This window comes from Vulpes lagopus, chromosome 4 (genome assembly GCF_018345385.1).
Source record: "Vulpes lagopus strain Blue_001 chromosome 4, ASM1834538v1, whole genome shotgun sequence".
Lineage (NCBI taxonomy): Eukaryota > Metazoa > Chordata > Mammalia > Carnivora > Canidae > Vulpes > Vulpes lagopus.
The window spans coordinates 114,347,052-114,370,718 of record NC_054827.1 but is presented as its reverse complement, the minus strand read 5'-3'; the positions used below and the strand labels follow the sequence as shown (position 1 = coordinate 114,370,718).

Here is a 23,667-nt window from a genome sequence, read left to right as displayed (position 1 = left end):
TTGCCCTGGACATACTGGGGAGTGGATCCCAGAAGTTGTTCCAAAGCCAGGCCCCCAACTGCCCAGGATGTTGGGGAGGCCCCCAGGACTCACTCAGGCCTCCCAGCATGATCCCAATGGAACTGAAGTTGGCAAATCCACAGAGGGCGAACGTTGTGAGGATTTCTGCTCTGACCTGAAGATACAGAAGATGAGTGACAAAGTGGGTCATGGGCCCTCTTGCATGGGCGGGGCACCCCCACATCACCCTGGCTCCCTGGCCCTACTTTGACCCACTTCCAGTATGTCTTTGGACACACTTACTTTTGACCCCCCACTCACTCCCCCCCCCCACTGCCCCAGGCCTCCTACACCTGAACTAAGTCAGCTTAGCCTGCACCCCTGAGCAACAGCTTCCCTCCCATTGCCTTCAGCCCCCTGACTTTTTTTTTTTTAGATTTTACTTATTTATTCATGAGAGACACAGAGACCGAGGCAGAGACAGAGGCAGAGGGAGAAGCAGGCTTCCTGCAGGGAGCCCGATGTGGGACTCGATCCCAGGATCTGGGGATCACCCTCTGAGCCAAGGCAGATGCTCAACGACTGAGCTACACAGGCGTCCCCAGCACCAGCCTTTCCCGGTTTGATTCATGCTTGCCCTGCCCTCTGGCATTGGCCCTACTACGCTCTGTGCCCCGGGGGCACTTGGTGAATGGTCCTTCCCAACATGGCAGATCTGAGCCTGTTCCCTTCAGGGCTCTCAGGCATAGCCTCCTGAGGACAGTGAAGAACTGGGAGCCCAGCCAGCTGGGCTCCAGGCGTGTTCCCACCTATGACCAGATTGAGCAAGTCCATAGCCTCTTTCAGTGTTAGTTTCTCCATCTGCAATGTGGGAATAACAGTATCTGCCCAAGGTCACACACTCCAGGTGGAGAACCAGGCAGAGACTAGGTACTTAAGCAAAGTAATTCCCCTTCCCTTGACAATTAAACAGTTGTTTAATTTCCCAGAAAGTGGTGTTAAGAGCCAAATGGAACAATTTGGAATTTAAAAAGTGGCTTAGGTCATACCTCACACCGTAAAAAAAAAATCAATCCTAGAGCTTTGAAGCAGATAAATACTGATATTTTAAACATCAAATAATAGAAAATATAGGAAAATAGTAATTATACTGATATGGTAGCATTATTACTCTTATTTTGGAGAGAAGCAAACAGAGGGTCAGAGAGGTTAAGTAATTGAGGAAGTTCACACAGCAAGAAGGTGGCTGTGTCAGAATTGGAATTCAGTTCCGTCTGACCACAAAACTCATGCTTTTCAATATTTTACCATATTGTTCCAGGAATTTAACACTTACCAGATTTCTGGAATGGAGATAACTTTCTAAGTTTAGAAATAATAGAAGAAATCACAAAGGAAATGATTTGGTGTAAATCTGTTAAAAGAAAAATCCCCAAATACAAAGTGAAGGGGAAAAAAGACTAGGAAATATATATGCATAAAATGTAATAGAAAAAGGTTAACGTCTTTATAACATAAAGAGTTTATACAAATGGATGGAAAAATATTAAGGTTTCTGCATCCTGCTTGCTCACCTACAATCACCCTCTATACGGCAGCTCATGTAATCTTAAAACATCAAATGTCAAATCTTTGGGAACTTTCTATGGCTCTTCAGCCTATGCCAGTCTCTTCCTACAATTACCACCTGCTCTAACTGTGCTTCTTTCAGGTCTCCAAAGAAGTGCTTTTCAACCTCAGGGCCTTTGCACCTGTCTTTTCTTTGTCTGGAATGCTCATCCCAGCTACACCTGGTCCCTTCTCCTCCCTCCAGGTCTTGGCCTAACTGTTATACCGCAGGGGGCCTTTTCTGACTAGCCTGACCAAGGAAGACTCCTCTGTTTCTTCCTCTTGTTTCCTTTGTAGAACTTAATTCAAATTGTGGTTACTTTTTCTTCCTTCACTTTCTTGTGCTTTTCAGCAGGCCTAAATTTCATGACCTCAGGGACCATGTCTGTCTACTTCGCCTTTCAATTTCTGGTGCCTAGCATGGTGCCTAGCCGAGTGCCTGGCACCCTAGAGATCTCAAGCAATACTTGCTACAGGAATCAAGTTCTTAAAAAGGATCCTAGAGGAGCATTCCACCCATTATCTCTAGAGGAGCAACTGAGCCTGGGGGTGAGGGCAAGGAATAAGGGGGAAATCTGTGCTTTTGATCTCACACAAACTTTTTTTAAAAACTGAAGGCTACATTCCCTTACAATTTAAAGCATAATTTAAAAGAGAAGAAAAAAAATATTTCCCCTTTCAAATACCTGGTAACCCCAGAAAGGCAAATTAAACAACGAGCTAGGGACGCCTGGGTGGCTCAGTGGTTGAGCGTCTGCCTTCAGCTCAGGGCATTATCCCAGAGTCCCAGGATTGAGTCCTGTGTCGGGCTCCCTGCATGGAGCCTGCTTCTCCTCCCTCTGCCTATGTCTCTGCCTCTCTCTCTGTGTATCTTGTGAATAAATGAATAAAATCTTAAAAAAAATAAACAACGAGCTATTATTTGCCTGTGAAAGTAGCACAACTTTTTAAAAGGAGGCTGCTCAGTGCTGTTTAGTGTGTGGTGAAATCAGCGCTCACAACACAGCCGGGGGTGATTGCAGTCCCTGCTACCCTTTGGGAAAAGTTAGTGGGATGCATGCAACCACACCAGGATGCATGCCATGTGATTCGGTCATCCCACATCTGGGAAAGCTCCCGAGGAAATGATCCGAGAGGAGGGAGAAGTTCTGTGCGCAGAGCTATTCATTTAGCAGCGTGTAAAATAGCCAAACGATGCAATTAACCCGATAAGCCCAACAGCAAGGGATTGGTTAAATATGTCAGAACTTGTACATCAAAAACAATGTTTCTGTCACTAGGTGCGGAGAAAGCTGGCTCTGATACAGGGTGGATGCCCGTGATGACAACTGGAAACTCCGTCTTAAAGAAAGAATGGGAGAAAATGCATAAAACACCCCTAGCTGCTATTTTTGGATGGTGAGGGGACAGGTAATGGTTTTATTCTCAGTGATGCTATGTAGAGCTTTGATGTGTTTAGAAACATTCATCTTACAGAGCTTTTAGAGTTTTGTTTTGTTTTTTTAAGAGTGAGAGAGACATGCTCGCAGGGTGGGGAGGAGCCTAGGGAGACAAAGAATCCCAACCAGACTCCCCGCTGAGCCAGAAGCCCAACACAGGGCTTGATCTCAGGACCCTGAGATCATGAACCAAGCAGAAACCAAGAGTCAGACCCTTAACTGATGGAGCCACCCAGGTGCCCCTAATTGTTAGAAATAGATTTTCACAGAAAAAGCCACCTCCTGAGCTGAATGCAGTATACTGGCAGTGAATGTGGTGGGGCCTCCCCATCTTGCTCCCTCTGCTCACTGGATGCTCACACGTGTCGCTCTAAGTGCAGCTGTGGCACGGATCACACTGGTTTCCAGTTAGGAGAGGCAAGGCGCCACGGCCGTCCCAAAGCCACACAGGATGGTGGCCCATCCAAAGCGAGATTGCAGGTCTCCCCAACAAACGAGGCCCTTTCCTTGCTGCTCAGCCTCCTAACAGGGCTTCGGGCAGGAAGCTTCCTAACAAGGCTTCGGTCTGTCTTGTCGCCCAGGGCAGTAGGACTGGGGGGCTGGGCACCACCTCAGTGTGTCCCCTGCCTATCTGGGAGCCCAGACAGCAGCCGCCAAGGGGCTCAGGAGCAGCTGCATCAAGCCCCAAGGGAAGGGACGGGGACACTCACAGAGATCCACTGCTTCTTGGGGCCGACCCACTCCTCAGCTCCAGAGAGGCGGCGCTGCTTGTACTGGGAGAGCCCCTGGTAGGCCACGAACTCGTTCAGGAACAGCTTGATTCCCAGCAGCTCAGCCACCAACGGGCAGTCCTCCCAGGCCACACCCATTAAGAAGGCCACAGGCCGCAGGGCGTAGGAGCAGATGAGCTGAGGCACAAGGCAAGGGCAGCTGCTGGGACCAGGGCCGCCCGGGGCTCTGTGGGGTGTCCACCCACCCCACCCCACACACCCCTCAAGGGCTATAGGGGCAGCCCCGCTATACCTGGAAACTGAGCTCCTGGACACCCACCATGGCTCCCAGCCAAGAGAGGGCCGCATTGATGAAGGCCAGCAATGCCAGGAAGGCAATCAGGTTGGCTCCGATGTTGGCCACCAGCTTCACAGAGACAGCAGCTCCACTGCTGGCTGCTTCTAGGAGGTTCTGAGCATCTCTGTTTGGGGGGCCAAGAAGTACCATGATTGGCCTGTCTCCACAAACAGTGGGGCTCCTCATCCCATAGGCTCAGAGAGGACCCTTGAACAAAGTGTTTCGGAGCAGAGGGTCCTTGTTTTCTTTCTGAGACCCAGGGGGAGAAGGGGGCTGGTCCCAGCACTAGGATGAGACCTGGACTGCTGGCACGCAGCTGTGTCCACACATAGGAGCCACCAGCCACATGTGGCTTCGGAGCACTTGAAAGATGGCTGGATTGGATGGTGTTGAAGTATTATAAGTATAAACACTGACCAGATTTCAGAGATCGAGTACAAAAAAAAAAAAGAACATGAAATAGCTCATTAATAATATTTTATATTGATTACATGTTGAAATGTTGAAATGAGTTTGGACACACTGGATTAAAATTTTTTAATATTTTATTAAACATAAATAATTTTAAATTTAAATATTAAATATAAATAATTTATTTAATATTTTATTAAAATCAACCTGTTTCTTTTGACTTTTTTTTTTTTTATGATAGTCACAGAGAGAGAGAGAGAGAGAGAGAGAGAATGAGAGAGAGAGGCAGAGACACAGGCAGAGGGAGAAGCAGGCTCCATGCACCGGGAGCCCGACATGGGATTCGATCCTGGGTCTCCAGGATCGCGCCCTGGGCCAAAGGTAGGCGCCAAACCACTGCGCCACCCAGGGATCCCTCTTTTGACTTTTTTAAAAGAACAACTAGCAGGGGCCGCCTGGGTGGCTCAGTCAGTGAAGAGTCTGCCTTTGGCTCAAATTGTGATCCAGGGATCCCAGGTGGAGCCCACATTGGGGGGGGGGGGGGTCCTTGCTCAGCAGGGTGCCTGCTTCTCCCTCTGCCCCTCCCCCACCACTCCTCTCGTTCACTTTCTCAAATAAAAAATAAATAAAATCTTTAAAAACACAACTACTAGAAAATGTACAGTTATGGATGTGGCTCACATTAGAGCTCTACAGGGCAGTGCTGCTGTAGACCTCCAGGAATTTGTGAGGTTGGGGCTACTCATCACATCCCCAAGCACATTTGTCAAAAGTGGTGCCTTTTCAGCATTTCTAACGCTGTAAATGCCGCACAGTGGTTAAGGCTGCGAAGAAGAGGTGTTAGCAGGTGCGTGAGATCCAGGGCGGTGCTGGGTCAGCGGGGGCCTGACACCCTGGTGGTGGGAGCTCAAGGCTCAGGGAACAGGTGGCCCGGAGCCTTCTCAGGACCCTTCCCAGGGCCCACGAAACAGGCTGCATCCCCAACCAGGGTGTCCCCCTGGTCCCAGACTGGAAATTAAGATGCAGGACAGGAGTCCGAGTGTTTTGTGACTGAAGCCACAAGTGGGGCAGTGAACCAGGAGAGAGCCTGGGGCTGGACAGAGAGAAGCTGCGGGTGCCCCCTGCCTGGGGCTCTGCTCCTGCTTCACCAGCTCCTGCTCCCTCTACGCCCACCACGGCCTTCCCCTTCCCCACCCCTCTCCCTCCCTCCCTCCCTCCCCCTCTGCTCGCGCAGACTCTCCTCCTGCTCTCCCCCAACCTCCCCCTCCGCTTCCTCTCCCCTCCCCCCGCCCTTCTGTTTCCCCCCCTCCCCCCTCCCCTCTTCCCCCCCTCCCCCCCACAGGCCGCAGCCCGCGGTGCTCACCCGCAGGTCAGTTCCACCCCTTCGGGGCTCCTGAACTTGGACTCCTCTACCTCGGGGTAGACCAGCTTGGAGAGGGCCAGGGCGCAAGGGGCAGCCATGACGGAGGCGGCAATCAGGGAGGCGGCGTCGATCTGCAGGTGGGAACAGGCCTCCTTACCCTCCCCTCGGGAGCCCAGGACAGGGACACCGCGGGAGGGCGGCCCAGGGCAGGGGGGCCTGGTGCTCCGCCCCGCGCGGGGTCCTCGGTACCGCGGGGCTGTGTCGCCCTGACCACGGTCAGAATAACCTCAGCGTAAAGGGGCACGGGCTGTGCGCTCGGAACCTCTGTTTCCCTCCAGCACCTTCTGTAAGTGAGCAGAGCAAGCAGTGTTACCCCACAGGGGTGAGTGTGACCTGCCCGAAGTGAAGACAGAGAAGGAATTAGAGTCTTTGGGCTCCAAGGCCAAAGTCCTTCCTTCCCTCCTGGGCTGCCTCTGTCGCCCGTCATCTGGAGGCTGGTCCACCAGCGGCCAAAGGGTTTGTGATGGTTCCAGACAAAGCTCACAAAACAAGGGTTGGGATGGAGCCCAGACGTGACCTAATTTGACCTCATAATATAGGAATGTCTTTGCTCTATAGGATTCCTGCCTTGAACACTTACTGTGACAGGGAGCTCACCACTTCAAGGCAGCCCATCATCACTCTCCTGTGGTCAGAGAGCTCTTAGGAAATCTGCTGCCTAGGACAGCCATCCTCCGGCCCTGGGTCTGTCTCTGGGAGCCATGCTGTAGAAGACCCTCCCAGCAGAGGACACAGCAACCTAGGTGAGCCCCTGGAACTCTTCCTTCCTGAATTTTTTTTTTAAGATTTTATTTATTTATTTATTTTTATTTATTTATTTTATTTATTTTTATTTATGATAGTCACACACACACACAGAGACAGAGAGAGAGAGAGAGAGAGAGAGAGAGAGAGGCAGAGACATAGGCAGAGGGAGAAGCAGGCTCCATGCACCGGGAGCCCGATGTGGGATTCGATCCCGGGTCTCCAGGATGGCGCCCTGGGCCAAAGGCAGGCGCTAAACCACTGCACCTCCTAGGGATCCCAAGATTTTATTTATTTTATTTGACAGAGAGAACAAGAGAGCACAAGCAAGTGGAGTAGCAGAGGGGGAGGGAAAAGCAGGCTCCCGGATGAGCGGGGAGCCAACATGGGGCTCCATCCCAGGACCCTGGGATCATGACTTGAGCCAAAGGCAGACGCTTCATGGACTGAGCCACCCAGGCGTACCCCCCCTTCCTGAATTTTTATCCTCACTGTGGCCTCAAATCCTTTGCTTCCCTGTTTTCTTCCCCAGAGATAGATGGGATATTTTCCAACACCATCTTATTTATCAAGGGGAAAAATTAGAACCAACCCAAACATTTAACAAGGGAACAGCTAAGCATTGTCACACTGTCATCCAAAATGATGATCTCCAAGGCTTTGTGATAACATGGGGGTCTATTCACAAAATTACATATAGAGCATAAACACAATGATAGGGAAGGGGGAGAAAACCCCCTCCAAAACTATGCATGAGAAGACCAGAAAGAAACACACCAAAATGTCAACCAGATGTCTGTCCCTGGATCATGGGACCAGGGTGATTTTCTCTTCTTTCTGCTCTTTGGTGTAATTCTAAATGTCCACAATACTATGTGTCACTATTATTTTTTTTTAAAGATTTTATTTATTTATTCATAGACACACAGAGAGAGAGAGGCAGAGACACAGGCAGAGGGAGAAGCAGGCTCCATGCAGGGAGCCGGATGTGGGACTCCATCCGGGGTCTCCAGGATCACACCCCAGGCTGCAGACAGCTCCAAACCGCTGCGCCACTGGGGCTGCCCATGTGTCACTATTATTATAGGCAGAAAAATAAAATAGACTTTTTTCTCCCTAAAGTTTGCAACAAATCAACTATAGTTCTTTAATTTTATCTAAAAAGGGGGAAAAAATGAGAGGAGTTAAAGCTACATGTTCAGGCTAATAAAAGCAGAGAGCCAAAGAAGCCCGTGGAGGTGCCAAGGACTGATGATGAGGAGCCAGGCCTGGGAGACCCTCTAAGGCTCTGAAACAGTGTGATGTCTGTCCTCCTTCCTGTTCTTTTCAACTTTCTTTGTTTCTTCTCAATGGGGAGTAGACACTCCTAAATATGAGTATCAGCACCAACACCCACCTCCTGCACACCCCATCCCAGATCCTGGGTGGGAGGCTCTGCTCCTTGTGGGAAGAGACCAGCCTCAGGGCTGGTGTCCTCTCTGGATGTTCTGGGCTGGGCTTTGGGACATCACTGGCCTCCTCGGGGCTGCCCAGTCCCCACATGGGACTGTGCCATACCTGGAATCTTGGGCTTTCCTCCTCTGTCAGGCAAGACTCTCCCCCTTCCTCTGCTTTGGAGGTTTGCCAACTTGAGCAGGGAATGCATCCTGCAGTTGTCACATTCCTTTTTTTTTTTTTAATTTTTTTTTAATTTTTTATTTATTTATGATAGTCACAGAGAGAGAGAGAGAGAGAGAGAGAGAGGCAGAGACACAGGCGGAGGGAGAAGCAGGCTCCATGCACCGGGAGCCTGATGTGGGATTCGATCCCGGGTCTCCAGGATCACGCCCTGGGCCAAAGGCAGGCGCCAAACCGCTGCGCCACCCAGGGATCCCAACAGTTGTCACATTCCTGAGCACCATCTGAGTGGGCCAGTCATGGCCATAGCCTCAGATGTTCCAGCTGGTCACTTCAGCTTGTAAGGGGCTGAGTTCTGCCCAGGCTGGCCTCCCTGGGGCACTGGGTCAGTCCACACACACCTCCTCACTGCCAGCTACTCCTCAGGCTGTGACACCCCCAGTCCTGCTTACAGGCATACAGTCAGGAATGCCTTCTGTCCCAGTATTGGGACATTGGGCTATTGCTGCTCTACCCAAAGGTGTCCCATGTGGAGAGGGATAGAGGGTATAAGCCCTCCATCAAAAACAATTTTACTGGGGCACCTGGGTGGCTCAGTGGTTGAGCATCTGCCTTTGGCTCAGGTCGTGATCCCGGAGTCCTGGGATGAAGTCCCACATTGTGCTCCCGGCAGGGAGCCTGCTTCTCCCTCTGCCTATGTCTCTCTCTGTGTGTGTCTCTCATGAATAAATAAAAAAATAAAATCTTAAAAAAAAAACCTTTACGGAAAAAGGAAGAAGAAATCCATACAACTACAAAGCATAAAATGGACCAGTTTCAGAAGGATGGATTTCAGATCCTAATATGTCAGAGAAAGAACTCCCACTTTTTCAACTCTGTGCTCTTTCCTCTTACTGCGTTTAATTCTTAAACTGCCATGAGGTGGGCAGTAATTCTGCCCATTTTACAGATGTGGAAACTACGTAGTAGACTCTCGGGTGGCCCTGCTCAGAACCTCACAGACCCTATTCTAGGGGCCCTTGCTCTTGCCCTATTGTTTGAAGAACATCAGTGGCTGATTCCCTCAGTGTGACCCTGCCTAGCCTGTGTTCACAGCTCCTCTCACAAGGGCCCCTGAGCCAAAGGGATGGGTAGAGAGACCAGTTTCTGGGGTTAGTGGAGAGGGCTGGGGCCTGCTTTAGAGTTTTGGGGAACTATGGTGAAAAGGCCGATGTATATGGAGATCACAGTGAAAGAATTCAGTGGAGCCCCGAGGCCTCAGAGCAGGGGAGGTCGAGACCAGTGTTGTCCAATACAAATATAATGAGAACCATGTCTATGACTTTAAATTCTCTAGTAGCCAATTAAAAAAGTAAAGAGAAACAGGTGAAATTATTTTTGGTAATGCGTTTTACTTAACGTATCCAAAACATTATCTTTCCACTCATGTAATCGATATAAAACTTATTAATGAACTATATATACCCATTTTCTTCCATACGAAGTCTCATAGCACATCTCATTTCAGACTAGCTATATTTCCAGGGCTCAGTAGCCACACATGGCTAGTGGTCACTGCATCGGACAGTACAGGTCTAGAAGTATCCAGCAGGAGGAGTGCAGGGCAAAGGGAGCCGGTTGAGCAACAAAGAGGAGTGTGCAAGAGGGATCTTTCTGGAATTCAAGGGCTGAGGGCTGAGTCAGAGGTAACAGTGAGGAGCTGCCTGAGGGAGGGAGTAAAAGGAAGGGGAGAGAATAGGAAGCCGCCCCATTGCCCCCGAGAGCCCTGGGGCTGCTGCAGTGGCAGCCAATAGCCAGGTGGGGGCAGAAGAGAGCTTCTCTGATACCAGATTTAAGGCCAGGGAGGGAAGGAGGGAAGGAAGGTCTTTAGGGTGCTTTTCACCTGGGTGGGCCATGGGGGGGCCATGGGGACTGGTGCTTCGTACCAGAGCCTGTGCATGGAGATCTGGTGGTTTCTGCACATTCTGTTGAGCTAAAGGGAAGTGGGCACCCAGGTCCCTTCAGGGGAGGCCTGACTACCTGGCCTGGCTGGGCCTGGACTCTGGCATGAGACAAGAAGGAAAGGAAGCTAAGTTGCAAGGCAAATTGTGGAATAGGGAGAGTTCGCCCAGGATTTGATTTGATATTTTATATTATTTTATTTTATTTTATTTTATTTTATTTTATTTTATTTTTTACTATTTTTTTTCTCCCAGGATTTTAGTCTTAAGTAATGGTACCAAGGCTTATGCAGTGGAGTGAATACCATTCTTTAACCTGGCTGTGGAGGGGCACCTGGGTGGCTCAGTGGTTGAGTATCTGCCTTGGGCTCAGGTCATGATCCTGGGGATCCTAAGATCAAGTCCCACATTGGGGTCCCTGCAGAGAACCTGCTTCTCCCTCTGTGTATGTCCCTGCCTTTCTCTCTGTGTTCTGAATGAATGAATGAATAAAATCTTTTAAAAAATAAAAAAATAAACTGAGCAACCCAGAGCAATGTCAAGACATGTAAAGGTGCTAAGTCCCAACAACACTATGGGACCTCTTCCCCCAACACACCACCATGAAAAAAGTTTCAGGAACAGAGTTTTGAGTTTCCGTTTTTGAAATATCAAATTCCTTCCAAAATCAATTTGGGGGAGGGGGGGCTGAGGCGGGGCACCAGCCCTGATGGGCTCTCTCCATGCCTTCGTGGTATAAGTGGGAACCAGACAATCTCTAAAATTCTGGTTGGGGGAATGCCAAGTGGAGAAGACCGAGAGCAGGAGGGGCCTTTTGGAAAAGTCACACAGCATCCACTCTGCTGGGGGCTGAGCAGCTCTGTATGTATCTGCAGCTGAGCTTAGCTGTGTGACCCCTGTGCCGAAGGAAGAAGGGACTTAGGGCAGGTTGGCTCAACCCCTTGCCCACTCCTGAGAACAGAAATGAAAAAGACAGGTAGGATTTGGGACCAGAGGAGGGGACAGTTATTCTAGCATCACTCCCCCCTACGCACACACAGGTGCGTGCACGCACATACACACACACACACACACACACACACAGAGCATCCCTCAGGAGACCCTGCACAGTGGAAGACAGTCCTCATTCTCCATCTGACCAAGGAGGCCCACTTCACTCTAGAGGGTGAGTGATGGTGCATGATATGGATGTCACTTAGGTTGTTGCTCTTTCTTTCCTTTTTTGTTTGTTATTGCAAATAATGTTGGAATTTAACATTTTTTGACCACTTATAAAAATATTTCTTTTTTAAACAATATTTTATTTATTTATTTGACACAGAGAGCAAGAGCACAGGCACGGGGAGCAGCAGGCAGAGGCAGAGGGAGAAGCAGACTTCTCACTGAGCAGGGAGCCCTAGGTGGGACTTGATCCCAGGACCCTGAGATCATGACCTGATCTGAAGGCAAACGCCCAACTGACTGAGCCACCCAGGTGCCCCTGAAAATATTTCTGTATCATAATATTCCTAACTGGATCAAAGGGAAAGAGTTTTGTTTTTTTTAAAGATTTTCTTTTTTTAATGTTTTTTTTTTTTTTAAGATTTATTTATTTACTCAGAGAGAGAGAGAGAGAGAAAGGCAGAGACACAGGCAGAGGGAGAAGCAGGCTCCATGCAGGAAGCCCAATGTGGGACTCGATCCCAGGTCTCCAGGATCACACCCCAGGCTGCAGGAGGCGCCAAACCGCTGCGCAACCGGGGCTGCCCAAGATTTTCTTTATCTACTTGAAAGAGAGAGAGAGCACAACCTGGGTGGGGGGTGGGGGGAGGGTGCAGGAGGAGGAGGAGAAGCAGGCTCCCTGCCAAGCAGGAGAACCAATCCTGGGACCCCAGGATCATGACCTGAACCAAATTTAGATGCTTAATTGACCGAGCCAGGGGATCCCTGGGTGGCTCAGTGGTTTGGCACCTGCCTTTGGCCCAGGGCGCGATCCTGGAGTCCTGGGATCGAGTCCCGTGTTGGGCTCCCGGCATGGAGCCTGCTTCTCCCTCCTCCTGTGTCTCTGCCTCTCTCTCTCTCTCTCTGTCTCATAAAAAAAAAAAAAAAATCTTTAAAAAAAAATCTTTAATTGACTGAGCCACCCAGGTGCCCTGGGAAAGAGTATTTTAAAACTGACAGATGTTCTCCCAAAAGGTGACACGCATTACACTCCTGTCAAGAGTGCCTCCAAAGCCTTGCCATTTAGTGGCATATAAAATAATGCATATCTTCTAGAAGAAACAGAAGTCACTATTGTTTTAGTTTCTTTGAACTATCAGTGAGCTGGAATATCTTTTTATGATTTATGAACTATTTTCACCTGAACAGTCTCAATCATTTAACCTTATTAAAAATTGTGACTTTCACCATACAGATGTTTTTCATTTTTATTAGTAACTCTGTCAACCTTTTCCTTATACTTCTGGATTTTTTGCCATGCTCAAAATTTTGCAAGAAAAAGGCAAACTGCCTAAAAGCATTGGTAGAATTATCTCATTTTGAGTAAAAAAGCAAAAGCAAATATGTGTGTATTCAGGTACATATACTTAAATGACTACACAGAAAGATCAAGAATGATGTATTTTAAGTCAGTGATTCTCATCTGAAGGCTTGTTGTAATACAGGATATGGGCCCCATCCCCAGCATTTCGGATTCAGCCAGTTTAGGGTGCGGCCCAAGAATTTGCATTTCTAACAAGCTGCCAGTTAGAGACCTGCCGTTCTAATCTAATCTGGTAAAAGCAGTTCCCTTGAGAAGTGGATTTGAAGTGGTTTTTTTTCCTTTTTACTTCACTTCTGCAAGAAGCAAATATTTCTTTGATAGTTATGAAAAACAGTAAGGTCTTTAAAGATTTGCATGTGAAAGTACAAAAAAGTACAGAGCTTGAACAAATGCAGAGGCTATTACCAGGCGCTTTGCAGGGGACACATTGGAAGATTCATCTCTGCTTGCCACGCAGTATTGGAATTGGTGTAAGGGCTCGAGTCACACCATTGGAATTTGACCTAGAAATGTATTGCGCTCAAAAGCTGCACAAGCAATAATTTTGGAACTGAGGGCGGATTTGTACCCAGCAAAGGCGTGGGGAAGAGGAGGGTAGAAGGAGTAGGACAGAGCTTCAGGAACAGCCCAGATGAGCGACTGTGTGTGTGAGTCTTACAGTCAGATGTGGGCTTGAATCCTGGCTGGGGCATCTCACTTGTTCTCTGAGCCTCAACTTCCTCATCTGTAAAATGTGGATGCTGAGATACCAAGCAGTTTCCTGGTCCATGAGAAGTGTTCAGTAGGTGGAACACTGGGAACCCTTGCCCCCACTGGCCCACATGAGAACCCCGAAGGGTCCAGCCCACCTGGCCGGCCTTATTCGGGAGCATCACCACAGCCCAGGTTCCAGACAACCCAGGAGAGAAGACTCTAGGCTGCCTCTAGCCATGGGCTATGTGGGGCTCCCACAAAGGAGGGTTATGGGTTCTTGAGGTTTTCAGCAAGCAAAGGGAGAGCTCTCCATACCCCAAAGGAGATGTAGGCACCCAGCAGACTCCCGGCAATGGTGGCGTAGCCTCCGGTCATGACAGCATGGATTTCAGAGAGCGTCATGTCTGCCAAGTAGGGCTGGATCAGCAGAGGAGCCTCGGTCTGCAAACAGGAAAGATATTAGACAACCAGAGCTGGCCAGGCCAGTGCGGGCACCAGAGTGTCCTCCCTCCCCCCAGGAGTGGGCACGTCACTGTGGGTCCTGGGGATCTCAGGGGCAGGGACAGCAAGGTGGGTTTGGGACCGTGGTCTGTACTTGGTTGGGCCTCCCTGAACCTTGGCATTCATCTGCCTCTATGGAAGGACCCCCAGCCCTTCCTGTTGGCCTGATGATGCTCCCCTGTGTCAAGTACTCACTACATCCTAGCACCCCCACGAAGTACCCTGCATTTATCACTCATGACCTTCTTTTTTTTTTTTAATTTTTATTTATTTATGATAGTCACACACACAGAGAGAGAGAGAGAGAGAGGCAGAGACACAGGCAGAGGGAGAAGCAGGCTCCATGCACCGGGAGCCTGACATGGGATTCGATCCCGGGTCTCCAGGATCGTGCCCTGGGCCAAACGCAGGCGCCAAACCGCTGCGCCACCCAGGGATCCCACTCATGACCTTCTGAGAAAAAAGTGGTCACCCCCATTTCCCAGGAGAGCAAACAGAGAATTAGAGAGGTTCAGAGAATCACTCCTGTTCACGCAAAGGGCCAGAAGCAGATGTAACTCTGGGCCTGAGCTTTCAGTAAAGCCATGGGTTTGCCAGAAAGGGAATGGGCATTAGGTGATGTGTTTACTCCAGGGCATCTGAGGAAGCCTGGAGCCACTCATTTATCCACTTAATAAAATTATTGAGCACCTCCCGTGTTCCAGAATGTTCTATGGAATAGAGATGGTGGGGGTAAACAAGACAGAGCCCCTGTCCTCAAGGAGTTTTTATCCTGGGAGCTGTGGAGGATGGTGGGTTGTAGGAAGAAACAGATAATCAACAGGAACCAAGTAGATAAATAGCATATCTTTGTGCTAAAAGCTATGGAGATATGTGCAGGCAAATACCTAGTGGTTGCAGGGTATTTAGAACTGAGTCACAAGCAAAGACCTTCCTAGGAGGTGACATTAGAGCTGAGACCACAGGCGCCAGCTGTTGAGTTTGGTAGCACAGCAAGGGCCCTGTGGCAGATTTGAGCTGGACAGTTTTGAGGACCTGGGAGCAGGCCAGTATGGGGTATGGCTGGAGCTGGGGGAGGAAGGGCAGACTCCCAAGCCCATTCCGGGGACCTAGCCCATGGGACCAACACTGGAGTCATCAAAAGACATCCTTGCCCCAGGGATGTTGTATTTCACTGGACAGTTTAGGAAACTGGAGAAAATTTACATCTTTTTTGGCTATAGTACCAGTGTGTTGCTTTCAAAGGGTTTTTTTTTTTTTTAAAGCCATTTAAGACAGATGTGCTCTTAGATAAATTGTCTTGAATCCCTTATGATTTTTAAAATGAGGCAAAAGAGGGGCACCTGGGTGCCTCAGTGGTTAAGTGTCTGCCTTTGGCTCAGGTCATGATTCCAGGGTCCTGGGATCGAGCCCTGCATTGGGCTCCCTGCTCAGCAGGGAGTCTGCTTCTCTCTCCCTCTGCTGCTCCCCCTGCTTGGGCTCTCTCTCTCTCTCTGTCAAATAAATAAAGTATTTTAAAATATAAATAAATAAGTTTTAAAAAACCCACAAGCCAGATCATGCCATTCCTTCCCAGGCAAGGGCACTCCCTACCCTGGCTTCACCCCCAGGAGGGCTGGGCCTTCTGAAAGGGGCTCAGGACTGACAGGTGCCTTCAGAGTCACATTTGCTTTGGAAAGTACATTTCAGAAAGAGGCGGGGGAAAAAAAGAAGATAAAATGATGTCGTGTAAGGAACTCCGACCAGGAAGGGGAAAAGCTGGATTCTGAGTCCAGGCTTACATTGTGGGGTCCTCGCAAGTTCCTCCTGCCCTCAAGCCTGTTTCTATGGGAAGGGAGGAAGGTGGGCGCCACCTATAGGATTTATGAGTCTCTAAGCTGACCAGACCTCGGAGGCCTAGAGCCGTAGGAGGCACCACACAGAGGCCCGTCCTCCCTGGCATGACCCAAGCAGACAGTGCACCCCCACACAGAGCATCCCCGGTGGTCACCTTTGGTGATCCTGGTGGAATGTCTAAGCATCCCTTCCACAGACTGAATCAGAGCTCCGGGGACCCAGAACACCCGCCCTCCCTGGGGCTGCTGCTGAGAGCAGGAGGGCAGGAGGCCGCAGTACCCACCTGGCTCACAAAGATGTTCCCCGCCACACTCAGGGTCTCAGTGGCTGTGGTGCCCATGGTGGTCTGCATCAGCCAGCTGATCTAGGAGGCAGAGTGAGATCAGCAGACCCCGAGTCAGAGAGGGTCGGAGTGGGTTGCAAGTGCTTGACAATCTTCCAACTTCCAGCCCAGCAGAGGAAACCCTCACCTATATTTCCTTCCACACCTCCATTCATGGGGGTTTACCACGTCCCAAGGCCACCCACTCCGCCTTAGGGTAGCTCTATTCATTATAGCAGCGCCTCTAAAATAGCACGTCTTCTGTTTCCATACAGATGAATTCCAAAGGATTCCCTAGCCCAGTATACTTGAGAATTGCTGTACACACACCTCGGAGGTTACCAAATACTTATCAGCTTAGTAAAGGCTCTGAGAAGTCCTGCATACACACAAAATTGTTTAAATTAGCCCAGCTTCACAAAGCTATTTGACAGTAGGATCCCTTTACCTAGTAACATGTGTTAACCCACGATGGAGCTGGAGTTTTGTGAAAAAGGCTTTGGGAAACATTGTATTAGAAAGTTCGTCATTTCAATCAAGATGAAGTCGGCTTCCCTGGAATTTTTCCCCACTGCAGGAATGTCTCTAGCTGCCCTTTCGCTAACCTTCCTTCTATACGAATTTGGAGACAGCTCTCCTACCCTAACCTCTTCTGCCCTAGCCTTCTTTTCCAGGCTCTCCAGCCCTCCTTCCTCCAACCATTCTGTGGAGAGCATGGTGTCTGGGCCTGTCATTGTTCCCCTGGTGCCTCAGTTGTCATAGCCCCTGGGCTAAACACATCCCTCCCTCCTGCCCTTCACTGTGCACTCTCACTATAACACAGGTGGTTTTTGCATTTCTGGCAGCCACCCGCTGCTTCTGGGTTATTCTGAGCTCAATCAGCTAAAATCTGACTCACTCACTGCCAGGTCCAGTTGGCGTCCAGTGCTGCCTCCTGCATCTTGGATTTGTGCGGCAGAGTTTTATGAACATAAGCACAGGGTTTGATATTTATACCAGCTTAGTCTAGCCAACGTGGCCCACTGATCCAGTCTCTCAAGATCTTTCTGGTATAAGTGATTTCTTTCCCTGACATTCCTTCTCAAGGCAACCTCATTTCTGCAAACTTCCCTCACACAAACACCACATTGGATTTGGTGCCATTTCTCCTGAGTTTCGTGACAAGAGACGCTGCGAAGGATGTTTGGCTAATGGTAGACTCTGAGTGGGAGGGTGTGGGCCTTTGTAGCAGGGTTCTGGGAAGGTGCAGGCTCTAGGGGCCAGGGTTCGGGCTCTGGGTCCAAGGCCTCTGGGAGAGCACAAGCCCCATGAGGAGGTAGGTCCTGGAGAGCCCAGGCCGTGGCTTTGGGGACTCACCTTCTGAATCACCCACTGCATGAGGCCCACATAGTACAGAACTGACATGACACAGCTGAAGAAGATGACAATGGGCAGAACCTGCCAGGGGGGAGAGCACAGGCACTGGGGTTAGAGGCAGATCCCCGCATGGGACTCAGGGCCTAGGGGTCCTCAGGCAGCCCACTTTGTCCACGGCCTTGCCGCTTGGAGATCTGACAGGGTCAAGGAAAAAGCTTCTCATTTCTCAGGGCCAACGAGCCAAGAACTAGACTCACAGGGGGCCTGTGGTCCTGTTACCCCACTTCCAGTTACCAGGCTCGTCTCTGCCTCCTCCAGGCCTCATCTGTTCTTCCTTCATAACTTCCTTCACGTCCCTTCACTCCCCACCAGCGCCCTGGCACCACCCCACTGCATCTCTGCTGCAGTCTGATTTATAATAGCAAGGATTGCCAACCCAGGGATGTCTGTCGGCAGAGGACTGGTTTCATAACCGCATGACCATGCAGCAGGGGACCAAGAGTCTGGAAACAAGAATGAGGAGGCTCTCCATGGGCAGTTAGGGAAGAATTTCCAAGACGGCATCTCATATGGGAAAGGGGAAGGTGTAAACAGGGTGTACGCTGTGCTGTTCTATGTGTAAGGAAGGCAGGGGGTGGTACTGTGCATGTGCTTGTGCTGCACGCAGTATCATTGAAATATATGCAAAGGAGGGAGTTGCCTTGAAGAGGGAATAGGTGTTGGTAGGGGAGGCAGACTTGCTTTTCACTACATCCTCTTTTGTACTGTTAGAATGCGTTATCTGTTCCAAACTTTTTTTTTAATTTTTATGTTTTTAAATAATTTATTTATTTGAGAGAGAGAGAGAGCATGAGCAGGGGAGCAGCAGGCAGAGGGAGAGGAGGAAGCAGGCTCCCCGATAAGCAGGGAGCCCAATGCAGGACTGGATCCCAGGACCCTGGGATCAGGACCTGAGCCAAAGGCAGCTGCTTCACCGACTGAGCCACCAGGTGCCCCTCCAGTTTTAAAATAAGTTATGCAGAATCAATAATAGCTGGTGTATCCTTAAACTAAAATGTTAAGTGGGGAAACTAGATACTAAAAGCATAGAAAGGCTGGAAGTCGGTACCTCCAAACAGTGAGTAGCTGCTGTGTGTGCTGGGACTATGGAAATTTGTTTTTTTTTTTCCTTTATATTTCCAATTTCTCATCTGCTCCTATCATTTTCTGTAATAGATGGACACCTCTCAAGGGAAGGGAACATGGGTAGAGAGGAGGTTTGGGGAAGCTCATCAGTTGGGTTTTGAACTTGCTGGGTGTGAGATGCCTGGGGAACAGCCAGGGGGAGTTCTCAGTGGGCAGGCGGATAAAAGGGTCAGGAGCTCAGAGGAGAGGTCTAGGCCATGCCTGGGTTGGGACTCTTGTGCACAAAAGCGTAGATTGGAGACCTTGGGACAGATGTACCTCTCTGAGGGAATCGCCCTGAGTGAGCAGAGCAGTGAGGAAGGACAGGGCCCTGGGGTCATGTCACTGAAGGCTAGTAGGGGAAGGCGGGGCGTAGGGAGGGGACCGAGAAGATACAGAGAGGTGGGAGGACACCCAGGCCAGCAGTGTGATGGAAATTGAGGACAGCTCTTCAAGTAGGAGGGCGAGTCAGCAGTGCCAGATGCATCAGAGCATTCCAGAAAGGTGACGAGTGACACGGACCCCTGACAGCTAGGAAATCAGGGGTCCCTGGTGGAGACAACAGGAACAGGCAGCTCCTTGGAGAAGCTTAGCTCTGCCAGAAGGTAGGCCCTCAGGAGACGTAAGGGGTGATGGAAGAGCTGTTTTTGTGTTTAATAAGGGGAGTCTTGTGTGATCCCATTCAGGCTCCCCTTCAAAATGGATTGGGGCTGCAGGATGGCCCCAGACGACGACAGAGCCTCTGACCCAGGCAGCGCCACCAGGGAGGAGAAGCAGGCCCTGCTGGGGTGTTTCCCGTCCCTGCCCAGCTGGACACTGCGGCTTCATCTGGACTGGCTCCGCTCGACGTCCCTGACCCCTCCCCGCCCAGCCTCCCTGCGGGGGGGGGGGGGGGGGGCGGGGGCTGCGCGGGGAGAAGCCCTCCTCCTGCCCCGTGACTGCGCTGGCTGCCTGGCGCCGGCACGCCCCCAACACGAGGTGCTGACGTCATCCGCCCTCCCTCGCAGCGAGACCCAGGGACAATCACGTACTGTCTAGACGGCTTGTCCAATTTATCACGAGAGGCACTGCCCGGCGGCCGCCTGGCAGGGCTGCAGACATGGCCCAGACCTGGGAGCAGAGAGCCCCGGCCGGCGGGACCTGGCTGCAGATCTGGGACTTTCTCCTGGCAGCAGAGAGAGTTTCTACCCGTGAGACGCAGGTTTTTGGTGCAAGGGAACCTGTGTTTTGCATTAAAGGGTGACTGTCTTGGGAGGGAAGATCGATGGAAGACAAGTGACCTCCAATTTTCTAATGTGGGACATTTCATGCTAATAAGGTCCCTGAGGCCCACATGATCTCCCAGCCTGAGAAACAACCCCCAGGCTTATAGTACGAGGGATGGCAAAAGACAGGAGAGGCAGCTGAAGACAGTGTTGCTGTGGTCGGGGAAAAGGATGCACCATTAAGTCCTACTACGTGTCTATATGCAGCCCTGCATGCGATGTGCCAGGTGCAGTGCCCAGTGTGTGGCAACTCATCGATCCTCAAATCAACTGAGGTAGATGTAAATCCCCTTCACCAGTGGGAACACTGAGAGTGTGAGATGTTGCTTACCTGCTCAAGGTCACACACCTGCCAAAAGACAGAGCGCTTCCTAGTTGCTGTGCAGGTTGCCAAGACCCTGCCATGAACCTAAAGAGGTTTGCCCTGTTGCCAGTCCTGGACAGGCATTTCTCTGTCTGAGGAGAAGCATTCATCTCCTACAGGAGTGAGCTTCCAGCTGGAAGCAGCCCTAAGTAAGTCCTGACCATTGCACTTCAGAACTTTAGAGCTGGCTGGTCCTTCTAGTACCAATACTCATCAATAACTGTAGGAAGAGGGAATTTCTAGCCTGTCTAGGCCAGTGGTTCTCAAAGTATAGTGCCTGGACCAGTAATACCACCTAAGAATTTGCTAGAAATGCAAATGTTGAGCCCCACACCCAGAGTTTCAGATTCAGGAGGTCTGGGGCAGGCCTGAGAATTTGGGCCTTAGAGTTGCCAGATGCTGCTGGTGCTGCTGGTCTGGGTGCTACACTCTTAGAACCACTGCTCTAGAGTTTAGACCATATACTCTGAGCGAATGTCAACTTTTTACCAGGAAACAGGCTCTAAAAGGCAGGACCAAACTCACTGAGGATGTGGCCCTGATGCTTCCTCTTCATGGAGGAAGCTGAGCCAGCTTTTAATGACTTCCTGATGAAGAACTCCCACACGCCAAGCCCTAAAAGCCTAACCACTCCAGAAAGGGCCCTGTCACCAGCCCCACAAAACCCCATAAAAATTCCAAACCACAAACTCCAAAGTTGGTCAACAGTACACTAAAAGGATCATACACCATCATCATTGGGGATTTATCCTAGGGGAGCAGGGATGGTTCAACATCCATGAGTCAATCAACTTGATATAGACATTAACAAAACAAATGATAAAAATACATGGTAATCTCAAAGATGGACAGAAAGCATTTGACAAAATTCAACATCCATTCATGATAAGAACTCTCAGCAAAGCGGATGTAGAAGAGATGCACCTCAATATAATAAAGGCCACATATGACAAACCCATAGCTAACATAATACTCATTAATGAAAGGATGAGAACTTTTCCTCTCAGATGAGGAACAAGACAAGGATATCTACTCTCACAACTTCTATTCAATATACTATTGGAATTCCTAGTCAGAACAATTAGTCAAGAAAAAAAATAAAAGGTATCCAAATTAGAAAGGAAGAAGTAAAATTGTCATTCTTTGCAGATAACATGATACTGTATATTTTAAAAAATCTAAATCTAAAGACTCTGCCGAACAACCACTAGAACTAATAAATGAATCAGTAAAGTTGCAGGATAAAAAATTAACATACATAAATCAGCTGTGTTTCTATACACTATTGAGTTATCAGAAAGAGAAATTAAGGGAAAACATCCCATTTACAATTGCATCAAAAGAATACCTAGGAATAAATTTAATCAAGGAGGTGAAAGACCTGTACTCTGAAAATTATAAACACTAGTGAGATGGGGCAGTTGGATGACTCAGTTGGTGAAGTGTCTGCCTTCGGCTCAGGTCATGATCCCAGGGTCCTGGGATTGAGCCCTGTGTTGGGTTCCCTACTCAGTGGGGAATCTGCTTCTTCCTCTCCCTTAATCCCTCTCCCCAATTTGTGCTTGATCACTCTGCCTCTCTCAAAGTTTTTTTAAAAAGGCATTGGTGAAAGAAATTAAAGGTGACACAAATAAAAGATATCCCATGCGCATGGATTGGAAGAATTGATATTATTAAAATGTCCATACTACCCAAAGCATCAGAATATCAGTGGAATTTTTCATGGAACCAAAACAAATAATCCTAAAACTTATGTAGAACCACAGAAGACCCTGAATAGTCAAAGCAGTCTTGAGAAAGAAGAACAAAGCTGGAAGTACCATGCTTCCTGATTTCAAACTATACTACAAACCTATAGTTATTACAACAGTGTGGTATTGCTACGAAAACAGACGCAGAGATCAAAGGAATAGAATAGAGAGCCAGAAATAAGCCTATGTTTGTATGATCAGTTAATTTACAACAAGGAGGCAAAAATATCCAATGGGAAAAAGACAATCTCTTCAGTAAATGGTGCTGAAAAAAACTGGAGAATTACATGCAGAAGAATGAAACTGGACCACTTTCTTACACCATACACAAAAATATATTCCAATGGATTAAAGACTTGAATGTAAAACCTAAAACCATAAACTCCTAGGAGAAAACATAGGCAATGAGCTCTCTGACATAGGTGTTAGTAATGTTTTTTTTGGATCAGTCCCCTCAGGCAAGGGCAACAAAAGCTAAAATAAACAAATGTGATTACATCCAATTAAAAAGCTTCTGTGCAGTGAAGGAAACCAACAACAAAACAAAGGGACAACCCACTGAATGGGAAAAGATATTTGCTAATCATATATCTGTTAAGATGTTAACATCAAAAATATATAAAGAACTTAAATAACTAATATCCCCCAAAGGAACTCGATTAACAAATGGGCAGAGGACCTGAATAGACATTTTCCCAAAGAAGACATGCAGATGGCCAACAGATAATGAAAAGATGCTCAACATACAGATCACCAGGGAAATGCAAATCAAAACCACAATGAGAGATCACCTCACATTGGTCAGATTTACTATTATCAAAATCACAAAGGGGATGCCTGGATGGGTCAGTTGGTTTAGCATCTGACTCTTGATCTCAGCTCAGTCACGATCTCAGGATCATGAGATAGGGCCCCAGGTTGGGCTCCACAGTGGGTGTGGAACCTGCTTGAAATAAATAGATAAATAAATAAAAATTTTAAAAATTTCAAAAAGTAAATAAGTCACAGGAATGCAATGTTCAGCATAGGGAATACAGTTGATAATATTGTAATAACTTTGTACAGCAACAGATGACTTATAAGAAGACTTATTGTGGGGATGATTTCATAATGTCTAAGAATATCGAAGCACTATGATATATACCTGGAACTAATAGGATATTATGTTGGCTATATTTCAATAAAAATAAAGGGGAAAAAAAGGAGGAAAAAAGAGAGCATGTATGTGTGATACTAACCAAACAGGCACACAAAGCTGGAAGATCCCTCTGGGGGGGTGCCACAATGCCTACTCCACCACTCCCCTTACAGAAAGGCTGAGGGCACTTATTCCAAGGCCACGCCAAGGCCTCCTGACTTCCTACTGCCACCACCCCTTGCCCTCAGTGCTCTAACCACTCTGTTTCTCATGCCCAACTGCCTGTCAAAGTCTCCTTCAGAGACCTTCGCAGGAATAGAGGGGAAAGGAGAAAAAATGAGTGGGAAATATCAGAAAGGGAGACAGAACATGAGAGACTCCTAACTCTGGGAAACAAACAAGGGGTAGTGGAAAGGGAAGTGGGCGGAGGGTGGGGGTGACTGGGTGACAGGCACTGAGGGGGGCACTTGATGGGATAAGCACTGGGTGTTATGCTATATGTT

The 23,667-nt window shown here is 48.9% G+C and overlaps 1 protein-coding gene across 3 annotated transcripts in view; it reads right to left on the bottom strand.

The window, feature by feature from the left end:
• SLC28A1 (solute carrier family 28 member 1) overlaps nucleotides 1-23,667 on the bottom strand; it is a 49,274-nt gene that overhangs the window by 1,832 nt on the left and 23,775 nt on the right. For 2 of the 3 annotated variants that reach the window (XM_041753285.1, XM_041753283.1), the window contains 7 exons: nucleotides 17,483-17,563; nucleotides 16,088-16,168; nucleotides 13,783-13,908; nucleotides 5,890-6,020; nucleotides 4,071-4,239; nucleotides 3,758-3,955; nucleotides 94-175 (listed from right to left, as the gene is read on the bottom strand). In XM_041753285.1, the coding sequence (XP_041609219.1) occupies nucleotides 94-175; nucleotides 3,758-3,955; nucleotides 4,071-4,239; nucleotides 5,890-6,020; nucleotides 13,783-13,908; nucleotides 16,088-16,168; nucleotides 17,483-17,563 (868 nt within the window). The remainder of the gene's footprint in view (nucleotides 1-93; nucleotides 176-3,757; nucleotides 3,956-4,070; nucleotides 4,240-5,889; nucleotides 6,021-13,782; nucleotides 13,909-16,087; nucleotides 16,169-17,482; nucleotides 17,564-23,667) is intronic. The other variant, XM_041753284.1, reaches the window with a different exon arrangement.